General features: G+C 42.5%; 1 protein-coding gene across 4 annotated transcripts in view; it reads left to right on the top strand.

Moving 5' to 3' along the window:
* CdGAPr (GTPase-activating protein CdGAPr) overlaps positions 1-10,890 on the top strand; it is a 25,335-nt gene extending 14,445 nt beyond the window's left edge. Inside the window, exons 1-7 of one of the 4 annotated variants that reach the window (XM_018033299.2) lie at positions 180-959; positions 5,181-5,286; positions 5,414-5,818; positions 5,942-6,272; positions 6,378-6,711; positions 6,797-7,706; positions 7,787-10,890. In XM_018033299.2, the coding sequence (XP_017888788.1) occupies positions 5,206-5,286; positions 5,414-5,818; positions 5,942-6,272; positions 6,378-6,711; positions 6,797-7,706; positions 7,787-10,249 (4,524 nt within the window). In that variant the 5' untranslated portion in view covers positions 180-959; positions 5,181-5,205 and the 3' untranslated portion in view covers positions 10,250-10,890. Of the gene's footprint in view, positions 1-179; positions 960-5,148; positions 5,287-5,413; positions 5,819-5,941; positions 6,273-6,377; positions 6,712-6,796; positions 7,707-7,786 lie in introns of those variants that run through there. The other 3 variants (XR_003389817.1, XM_018033279.2, XM_026817824.1) reach the window with 3 other exon arrangements.
* Positions 10,891-11,428: the final 538 nt, after the last annotated feature.

The raw sequence follows: 11,428 nt of genomic DNA, 5'->3' as shown, positions 1-11,428 counted from the left end.
AATACTAATCTTGTACACAATAATTGTTAAGAATTTATAAAACCTGGTTCTAGCGTCTCAGTATGGTGATAAAACACGAATAAAAGATATATGAAATATCTTGTGAAGAAGGGAGGAAAGATCATAAAACTTTAAGATTGTTCATAAAACCTTAAATGCTGATGGAGTAAGAAACTTATTGAAGTAAAGTAACAGCTCTCCTGAGACACTAAACGCAATGATCGTCTGAGGTAAAACTATTAAAAATATCTTTCGAATCCGAAATCCAAAAATGATAATCGGCTAAAAACGGCGAAGGGGCGTAAGGGAGGGTGTTGCGCGGTCGCAGGATCGCGTCGCTTCCTAGGCGGAGCGGAGGCTGGCTGGTGACTCGGTGACCCAGTTTCCCCCGGCGTCCCGACGCTGCACCGCGCGCCGTTCGTTCGGTTCGCGTCGAATTCGTACGCGAGCATGGAACCGAAGCGGCTGGAACCGCGGGCACCCTCGTCGTCGCTCCTCCATCGTATTCGACATCGCCGACGCGTGGTCGTGTCCTTCGGCCGGTGTCGAGCCGCCGCCGCCGCTGCCGTTGCGTCGCGTCGACTCGATCCGTGGTGGCGGTGCCCGCGTCCCGACGCCGTCGTCGTCTTCGTCCGTTCACGATCGTCCTGGCTAGCGACGCTATGCGCCGCGTTCTCTTCGCCAGCTGTTCCAGCCGTCTCGAGGTAGTTGTTCCGTCTCGCCGAGACTTCTCGTTCCTCGATCTCCCCGTTCCCGAAAGAGGATAGTGATTCGTTTCGATAGAGCGAGACTTTCGTAAAGAGAATTTCCGGCCGGATGGAGAATCGTGAAGGAACGCCCCACAGGCTGTGCTGATTATTTGAATCCATGGATTATCGGATGGTAAATCCGCGCAGGACTTTCCGATGTGTTTGAGGATCTCGTATCGGTTTATCGAAATTTTCTTGGGCAGCGTTCAGGTAGTGTTTCCAATTTAAAAACCAATCGTTCCTTCGGTTTATCTAGTTTGTTTTCCTGTGTTCTGTATCTTGATCGACCAGTAGACCCCTTTTCTTTGAACGATCGCACGATCTGCGCCCTGACCGTGGCTCCCAAGGACTAGTTTCTGCCGACTACCCGTTTTATTAATCCCTTTTCAGCTTGGACATTGTTATGGTAATGAGTAATAACGGACTTACCTATATTACGTAGACGTTTGGTTGTCAGTCTGGTATCGGTTTGGCTTACTTACTGAGGTGCGATCACGCTTAATGGACTCGTCCTGCGAGACCGTCCTTGTCACGTTTCCGCCCCATTTGGGTTGTCCTGATTCAAAGATAATCGAATCACGACATGCTGCTAACTTTCTTTACCCATATTCCCGCATGGCCTAATAATTTCTCTAATGGCATTGCTCTCGAGGAATATCTAATGATTCTACTCTGTTCACTCTTCTGGTATTTAATCTATTCTTAATGCAGTTGATCGAAGAAAACTTCCAGTTCATACTTCCTTCTGTTTTTATTCTAACGAGGATATTAATTATTTGAATATACTATGGAAGTAGTTTGCAGTCGACATGCATATGATATATAGTTAAGATAGTTTGATTGATTTCTTATCAATTTGTATCTGCATTGTAAAAATTGATTTTAAATTGTTTCACTATCTCAGGATTACAAAAATAGCGGAATGAAGATAAATTAAATCATAGAACGAGAGATATTTGTCCAAAACTCGCTGTGGTTCTTTTTAATTAAAAATTATCCGATAAAATTTATTTGTCTTTGATATATTTATCTAAAATCTAAACAAATCTTGGAAAGCGGCTTCTAATTTCTTGGTAAATCGTAACGAAAGTTTGAATTTATGCTTCGACATGCATGGCTTCCAATGATTGTTTTTTTAGTATTTTCGAATAAATTTTACGCACGGTCCAGCGTTCAGAGGTGGAAATCGGTGACCTCGTAAGATTTAACTGCGCATCGATCCTCTATCCCTACTCAGCGAAACGGTTTCCAAATTTCACGTTCTGAATATGCTCTATTGCGGCGAAACTGTTTCTTCCGATCCGTTCTTCGTTTGCATTACAGATATTTGACAATTCCAATCGTAATTCTCATTTCTATTTTTAAGAATAATAAGATGAATATTTTGTAGAAAAACATGAATAAAAGTGCATGTTTATGCGTTTTTATTATGTGTGTCATATCCTTGGATGCATAAAATAAGGATAGATATTTATTCATGCGAAAGGACATCGAACTATATGTACATCGGATAAAAATATAAATTTTCATGCATCGTTTATTATCTAGCAAAAAATCGTATATACAGGGGAGGAATATTTACGAGCTACGAATCGTGTCAAGCAATCGATGGAAATATTTATAGCCATAGAATTTAAAGTGCGATCGAGTGAAAAGAAGTAATCTAGACTCACGCGGTCAATTGGTTTCTTTCACGTTCTGGCGAGGTGGATTTTCGAAGGTAGCCAATGGAAGTAGAGGTATTCATAATGTTTGGTTAATGTTGCCAAAAAGTTCATCGACCTACTAACCGGAGGAGAGAGAGAGAGAGAGAAACGACAGCTGTTCAGATATCTCGCGATCGTGTTAAAGCCGTTCGTTTTTCCTCTCCTTTCCATTTTTCACGATTTCCTTTTATACAAAAATCATACATCTCTCATATCTCTTCGTAAGGAATAGAAAATACGCAGGCAATACCAAATTCCATCATACATTTATTAATTTTATTGTAAATTATTAGAAAATGAATTTTGGTGTAACAAAATACAATATCAATCCAATGATTACTGTCTTATGATAAGTGCATTGAAAATTTCAATCAGTAAATAATTATTTATTAAATTATTCTGTGTAATAATTAATTGTAACATGAATTCAAAACGACGTAGCTTTTTTTCTCAACAAATAATTTATTGAAAAATGGAAAGGAGTTGTTCTAAGAAAACGAAATAAAACTATTTGCTTGAATACTTTGAAAGTGGAAGATGGTATCGATAGATAATTTTCAATTGAGGAATCGATGTTAAACGGGTCCAATTAGAGAAATTTACAGAGGAACTCGTGGAGGCGGATCGGGCAGCGAAATCGGGTTTAAAGAAGCGTAAAGCAGGAGGCAGCGCGGAACGATCGTTTCCGAGCGATTGCCAGATCCAGCTGGAGGAGAACAGTGGTCTCGCTCATATAGAGAAGGCCTGATGGTTCGTCTGGACTCTGGATGTTGCCAAAAAATACAATGACCCAAATAAGTTGCGCTCTCCGATAGCCTGTACGGCACTGTGATCTCTCTCTTTCTCAGTTTCGTTCAAGTACACGAACCGCGTGCTTGCGGGAAGATTTCTCGTCCTATACGTTTCGTACACGTGGAAAATTCAGCAATCCAGTCATTTATTTAATCGAAAATATTCTTCTAAATTCTTGAAAGAGAAAGAAACGATTATCGAGTGCATGTAAATCGTTTTTCTGGAACCATGATTTCACGTGCAATACGTGTGCAGTGACTCAAGAAAGTATCGGAATATCTACTGTAGAAAACTTTTTTTTATGTTCGTGTTGTGTGTAGTAGGAAATGCAGCTGGGAACAACGATTATATCGACGAACTTTGGAATGCTTAAACAGAAACGAGTGTTGATGGTAGTTAGAATGAAAATACTTTTACGTATTGTATATTCGTAGGTCAGGGAATCGGAGTAACGCGATGTAAGCTTGTTGGACAAACGAGATAATTGATAGTGCTTATAATTGAAAGCCTGCTCTACCATTTCTCTCAATAGTTAAAGAGGAAGTCCCTTGTACGTATACAATTCAAAGTTCCGCCCGACTTCCGACCTTTCTTTCCCTTTTCGAAACCCGCATATAGGGAAGCAAAATCGGATCGATAAAAGTACAAGACGAATAAACAGCAGGAAAATAATTCTTTAGTTGCATAATGCATTGAAATCGATTTACATAGCAAACTATTCGCATAGATACAGAAATGATGGTTCTTGAAAAAGTTTACACCCACAATCTACTATATCCGATTCTACTATAAATACAGAGAACATTTTGACTGAAATATTTGATATCATATAAACGATTTAATACACGCCTAATACAAGATTAGAAACAGGTTTACGGATATCTTCTATCATTAAACGATAATGGGAAAACACACTTTTTTTCATTGAAGTGTAAATAAATGAAGAAAATAAAGTCGGAACGATTTAAAGTTTACAGTAATGAAACTTCTGACCCGTTTCCGAGGTAACTTCTCTATGAATCTGTTAATTGCTCCCGAGACTCTCGTCATTGAGATGTTAAAAATTTGAGCTACCTGCGTTTTATCTAATTTGAACGTTTTTAGATTTATATCAAATAAGCAACTGTGCACATATACGTCGAAACGTGTATGTTGGAAATTTCTAGATCCAACAACTTTCATACTCTTAAATATTTGAATAGATCCTTGAAAATTGTAGCTAGTAGGAAAAGTCAATAAGTGCGTTTATCACTTGTGGGACAACGATACCACATTCGGGTTATCGATTTAGACCAAATTTGGCATACACTTAGGACACACCCAGAACGATGACTTGGTGGTAAAACGATAACACCACAACCAACAAGGTCGCGGTGTGTGGAGAAAATTTGAACCGAATCTGTGACCCGAATGTCGTGCAGTCCCCTCGTTAGTTAAATTCTCGACGCACGATGAATCATCTCAACCGTCTTCCTTCAATTGCCTTCACAGACAAGCCTCCATATTCTGTTGCTAGCGTTAAACGCAATGCAGCGAAACTCGTTTAAACCGTTGGTACTTACATAATAAGTTTATTCGTATAACTCGGTTTCGTGGTTCTCATTTCTCTGCTGGCAGCAGCACGTATATATTATTTTTGACATTGCAACGAAGAAACGTTTTATCGCAGCGAACTCTGGCACGAATTTCACGTACGCGTAAATTTAGAAAATTCTCTCTCGTGAAAACAAACGTAAACATTTAGCAGTCTTAGTGTTAAATATATAAAATAGAAATGCAGTTATATAGAAACAATTATATTTTAATTATAACGTTGTCGCTGAATCATCAGTGCGTTAAAGTCACAAGTATAATTAATACGATAATTGTTAGAAAATAGTAAAAATTTTTATTGAACGCAGGGATTAGGATGTAATCGAACGGACGATTTCAGTACACCAGTCAGTTCTGGCAGCAACATGGGTAGTATAGCACGGTTTCCAAAGTTGGACGAGTGTGCCCACTTTCATTACGAACATGTTGAACTCAGTTCCTTGGAGGTCAGTCATATTCAAATAACTACATACAGTTTTCCTTCCGTAATTTGAAAATAAAACTTGGACATGATATACGCGTGCGCGTAAAATGATTCTGTTAGTGATATAAAAGTTAATATCGATTTTGCAGGTTTCGCTTAGCGAAGGTACGAACGATTCGGAGAGTTACGCTATCAGGGTAACATCCGGTGACGCGTGCTGGACCCTGCAGCGTTCTTACGACAATTTTGTTATGTTCGACAAACAGTTGCACCGTTGCATATTCGACAGGAAGTTCTCTTCCCTGACCAAACTTCCAGACACGCGGCCAAAAAACACCTGTGATATACTACGGGATTATTTGAATAGGTTCTCCCAGTTGAATCATGAAGGTCTAAACTGCGGACCCGTGCTAAATTGGTTGCAGCTAGATAATAGAGGAAGAAGGATCCTCGTCCCGGAGTCGGACTCCTGCCCCATTAATACTCCTGCAGTAGCTGCGGCTTATGCAGTCAGACCTTATGTGGCTCAGGCACCGGACGAAATCTCCTTCCAGGTATGCGTCTCCACGTAATATCAATAATATGCATAGTCTATCGAGTGGAGCTTGCTTTAAAATAGAAATGTTTTCCATCGATTAAAAATTCTTCAATAAATCATGAGTTAAATTGAATTTCAGGTCGGAGACATGATATCCGTGATAGATATGCCTCCGCCTGGGGAAAGTACATGGTGGCGTGGGAAGCACGGATTCGCAGTCGGTTTTTTCCCAGCCGAATGCGTGGCTGTGATTGGTGACAAAGTGCCACGGCATCTTACCGTGTCGACGACAGTCAGATCGAAATTACCCGTGAAGCCGGTGCTTAGGAAGCACGGGAAACTGATCGCCTTCTTTAGATCGTTTATATTGAACAGACCGTCGAGGAGGCGTTTGAAGCAATCGGGAATTCTGAAGGAACGCGTGTTTGGTTGTGATTTAGGGGAACATCTTTTGAATTCTGGTCAAGATGGTATATATGAATATTTTAATTAATCGTTAGCCTAATACAATGTAGGATACGATTGTTATTATATAATTTCGAATTTAGTGCAATAACGATGTATGACATTTGCAGTGCCTACTGTTTTAACATGCTGCGCCGAGTTCATCGAGAATCACGGCTTGGTCGACGGTATATATCGTCTAAGCGGTGTAACATCGAATATACAAAGACTGCGGAACGCGTTCGATGAGGATCGTGTCCCTGCGTTGCATTCCGATGAAAGTATCTTACAAGATATTCATTCGGTGGCGTCGTTGTTGAAAATGTACTTCAGAGAATTACCGAACCCGCTCTGTACATACCAACTCTACTCTACTTTCGTGAACGCGGTTCAAGCGAGCACTGACGCTGAAAGGCTAAGACGCATGAGGGATACCGTTAGAAAATTACCACCGCCGCATTACAGGTAGCTTGAGAAAAAACTGTAACCTTTTCTTCTTCGGAGATATTGTCCTTCAAAATAATAACGTTGAAACGACTCACGTTTTCAGAACGTTAGAATATCTCATGCGTCATTTAGTGCGAGTCGCAGCTCGAGGTGCGGAGACCGGCATGACACCGCGGAATGTCGCGATCGTTTGGGCACCGAATCTCCTGAGATGCAAGGAATTGGAAGTCGGTGGCGTGGCAGCTTTGCAGGGCGTTGGCGTACAGGCCGTGGTCACAGAATTCTTGGTCTGTTACGCGGAATTAATCTTCGGGGACGGTCCGGTCGGAAGGCCGAAATCGTTGGCTATTACAACACCGGCGAGATTGCTCAGTTTGGAGGAGGCTCGAAACCGAAGCCTGAGAGGCGAGCCAGATTACGTGGAAGTGGGCGCCGGTCCAGCTGGGTTACCGTTGCATTACCATACGGTCATAGAATTACCGCGAAAGAGAAACGGCTCGAAACGTTCACCCTCGTTGAACTGGAGAGCTTTGTTCGGGCGAGGTGGTTTAGGTGCCAGAGGAAAAACGAGACAAGTTGGCACGCCACCTCAAACAGAAACGGTGCCAAGTTCCTTACGACGGCTGAGACCAGTGAAAAGCGCGGACAGCTTGGACGGCGAAGATAGTTTAGGCCCTCTCCTGGGACCGCCGCCGGCCAGGCCCGGACACAGTCGGTCAGTCTCGCATGATTCGTATTTTGATCATCTGGCGGACGCACCGAATACCGCGTCGCCGTTGGATCTCTCGGAGATACAACTTAACTTCGATCTGGAGGAACGAGAGATGCGAATGTTCTCGGAGGAAGAGAGCGGTGGCGTTGCTTCAGTGGAAGCTTCCCCGCGAAGACAGAGAACGGAAGGGACCCAGAACGCTGCTGCCACCGGCGGCTCCAAGAGGAAAAGATCGCGATTAGAAGAAAGACTGCACTGCGACGTTGAGTTGCGCTTTATTGATAGCCAAAGTCCTGATCAGGTAAATATTACTGTAATCTAAAATGCCTAAGCACAAATATTCGTGCATAAAATTTTTAATTAATATATCTGTATTTGCAGGTGATGGTATCCGCAGATGTTCATAGTATGGACACCCCGTCCCCTCTGCCTACACCGGGGTACCTTCCATTGTTATCCGAAGCTTCGACTCCACTGACACCTGCTACGTTACATGGAACACCGCATTCTATATCACCTGTACCAGCTAACAGCCCTAGAATAAGCTTCCGAAGTTTCACCTTACCTTTAGAGATCGATGACGAACAGAGTAACGCGAACAAACTGAACAGAACTAGCGTGTCTTCCGATAAATCATCCGACCCTAGTCATAGGTTATCCGTAAACTTAGAACGGCAGAGTAGCGCCAAATCCTGCGAGAGGATAATGACTTACGACGACAAAGAGTCTTCCAAGGCTCAGGCGCCTTCGAAGGAGTCGGACCTAGTTGTAACGGACGTAGTCGACCAAGAGATGACGCCTTGCGACAGGCTGATGTCTCACCCTAGCGAGATAGACACTACTAGTAAAATAACGTCCCCGTGCAAAGATGCGTGTAGCAGACCAAGTTCTTCGTACTCCGAAAATAAATCGCACAGCGATAACAGAGACACGTTGGACGTACGGAAACACGACGCGTCGACGAACAAATCGCAGAACGACAACGCCACTGCAAGCAATTCGAACGCACACAGAAATGATTTAGGACTGCCATTATCCAGTGCGACCGATCTTGATTCTCCGATGTCATGCGAACAGACCATCGAGGATTTACCCGATTCCGGTTTCGTGATTTGCGACAGCTCCGACAAGATGTATACCAACACGGAAACGTCGCAAATGGTGTCGAACACTAATGATTCTGGCGAATGGGTTATAGTCGAGACAACCGGCTCGATCACGACGCCTACGAGCGAATCGAGCAGTTCGAAGGATCCGTTGGAAGGCACCGTGAATAACGCGATTGCGACGGACGCGCCGCGATTAAGATCCATGTCGGAGAACGTGTCCAGAACCTCATTGGATCTCACCATGGGCTCGACCGTCGACACGGATACGTCCTGTATCGGTGTCAGTGATTTGACCGAGAGTCCTGTACTGCCTCAAGAGTCTGCGGAGATGACGTTCGACGACACCAGGGAGCTCGAGGAACGCGATACTACTGGTCAAAGAACTTCCGGTGTGTTCGACGATGAAACCGGTTTCGGGGTAGTTGATCCTGGCAACAATTTCTCAAATATCGTGCAGTCGAACTTACACGATCAAGATAATGGTAACCAGAAGATGTGCACCGTCAGCATGACTGATATTCGTCTGAACCAGAAACCTGCTGGGATGGATCACGAAGTGACCACTTGTTACACACAACTGGATAACACCAAGGCTTTCAATAGGAATGAGAATTCAGCGAAGGAAGTCGTGGAAGTAGAAGCGTTCGAAACCTCCCAAAGTCCTTCGAGGAACCTCGACTTCCAGCGTCAGGATGTTCGACGTTCTTTGCAGCTGCATCAGAACTCACAGTTCCAAGCAGGCGATCGTCGTTCGTTTTCTGGTCAGTCGAAAAAGGATCTCGACTTATCATTGGTCAATACGGAAAACAGTAAGCATCGGTGTCAGAGCCAGAAGTCGGAAAAGTGCCAAAGTTTTGAGTACTTGCCGAAGGAATCCGCCTCGAGCAAACAGTTTCTAACACGCGTTGATGAACCTGCCAAATGTAACAACGTGAACAACAGTCAACTGCAAGAGAACATCGAAGTGGTAATACCATCGGAGAACGCGACTGAGCCTAATGAAATAGCCCATCCTCCAGAAGGAGCGTCTGAAACGACGTCTCTCAACTCATCTTGTACGTTTTCGAACGCTTCTTCGCCGGTAGACGATTCCATTGTGCTCCGAGACACGGCTGCTATACTCCAAGAGTTGGCGTTGCAAAGATTGTCCGGAGGTATTGTCGGTGATTTGTCTGCACCTCCCAGAAGAAGGTACGAAACCGAGAGCATTAAGGATCGAAGAAGCTTCGATTCGGAAATTGGCAGGGAAATAGTCCGTGAAAGGAAGATGAGACAAGAACTGGACACCGCTCGAGGGAAGTCAGAGGAGCCACCGGTGAACAGTGGCCAACATTTGCCACCGTGTTTGAGGGCTCGTCACGCGAGGACCACGCGAGCGTCCCTCAGTCGATCTCTGGATGAGGCAAAGTTTAATAAAATGACAGTGGAAGCGTCTCTGCCTGTGAAACAGTCTTCGGAAGACTCGCAGCACAGTTCGACGCCGAATGTCGGCGCCTCGAGTAACGCCTCAGGCAATTCCGATAAGTTACATTTCAAGAATCTTGGGGGTTTGGACCTGGGCGATCCGCAGTGCAGGGAGAGGATAGAAAAGTACAAAGAGGAGAGGAGAACGTTTTTGAGGGACAAGTATAGATCGGAAAGCTTCCGCGGAATGTTATCGAAGGCAGAAGACGATGGAGAACAGGCGCTTCTAGCTAGATTAAAGCAGAGAGCTTCTAGGCCTTCCCTTCATTGATATTAAACTAATTTTTCCTGGGCGCGCTCTGCTGATCCTTTTCCTTCACGTGTTGTATAAACGCCCCTGCCACTACGACGAACTTATGGTATCGATGATCGAAAGTTGAATTATTGTAAGTGCAACAGTCTCTTGTAAGATAAACCAAGTATTTTGAGAAACGAGATTTATTTTTAAAGTTTACTTTATATTAGTAAAAGAATATAGTTTCTTTGCAAAAATATTTTATTTATAATTCGTTATTAAAGTTATATATTGTTGAGGAATATTTCTGATACTCATTTGAAAAATTAAGATTTGCATTTAATACTGGTTTCACAATGAAACTATAGTTATATTTTATTTTGAATCGAATGGCACTTAAAATAAATTAGCTTTCAATCATTAATATATGTATTCCAGTGAGCTGCTCGTTGTATCGAATACTGCGTTTAACCCTTTGCTCTCAACAACGTTTCATCGAGATTATACGAGGTATGTTTGTTACTTTTCTTTCTTTTGATTATTTTATCTGGGATAAACTGTTGTTTCGTTTATATGATATAATTGTTCTTTGTGAGAAGCTGAATCTTAATGTGAGATGATAGAAGATCGATTAAAATGTAGTTTTAAGCGTGAAATGCATTGGAGCGAAAGTTGAATATTAATGAACGCATGCACGATTCGTTGCAAGGTGCAACGCACCGCGATAACTATTCGAAGTTTTACCTGTTTTCCACCTTTTTTAAAGTATTATCGTAACTATTTACTAGCGACTTGGAATTTGTTTAAGGACGTATTGGCTATACAGTCAATCCCAAAAATTGATGTACCTTAGAAAAACGCATTTCCTATAATTAAAAGGAAATCAGACGTCGGAAGAACAATGCTAATAATAAATAGCTACGTGCTAAAAAGTATAGAAGGAAATATCCAATTAATTATTGACGCTGGCGAAAATTTTTTTGTACAGAAGTTGTAGTCACTGATAGCCTCTACAAAAAAAGATTCTATGCATTTTTCTTCTAATTTCGATATTTAACGAGTTACGTATAATTATTTAGCATTTTATGGGCACTGACTAAATCCACCCATTCCAGCGTCGAAACGGCGAACTTTTGGCAAAAAATTTCGTTTTTCCTTAATTACTCCTAAACCGTTGAATCTACGGGAAAATTGTATACGACCTTTCTTGTAGAG

The sequence above is a fragment of the Ceratina calcarata genome, unplaced genomic scaffold (genome assembly GCF_001652005.2).
Source record: "Ceratina calcarata isolate Rehan_Ccalc_2016 unplaced genomic scaffold, ASM165200v1 scaffold140, whole genome shotgun sequence".
NCBI classification, from domain to species: Eukaryota; Metazoa; Arthropoda; class Insecta; order Hymenoptera; family Apidae; genus Ceratina; species Ceratina calcarata.
This window is presented reverse-complemented; position numbering and strand designations above follow the sequence as displayed.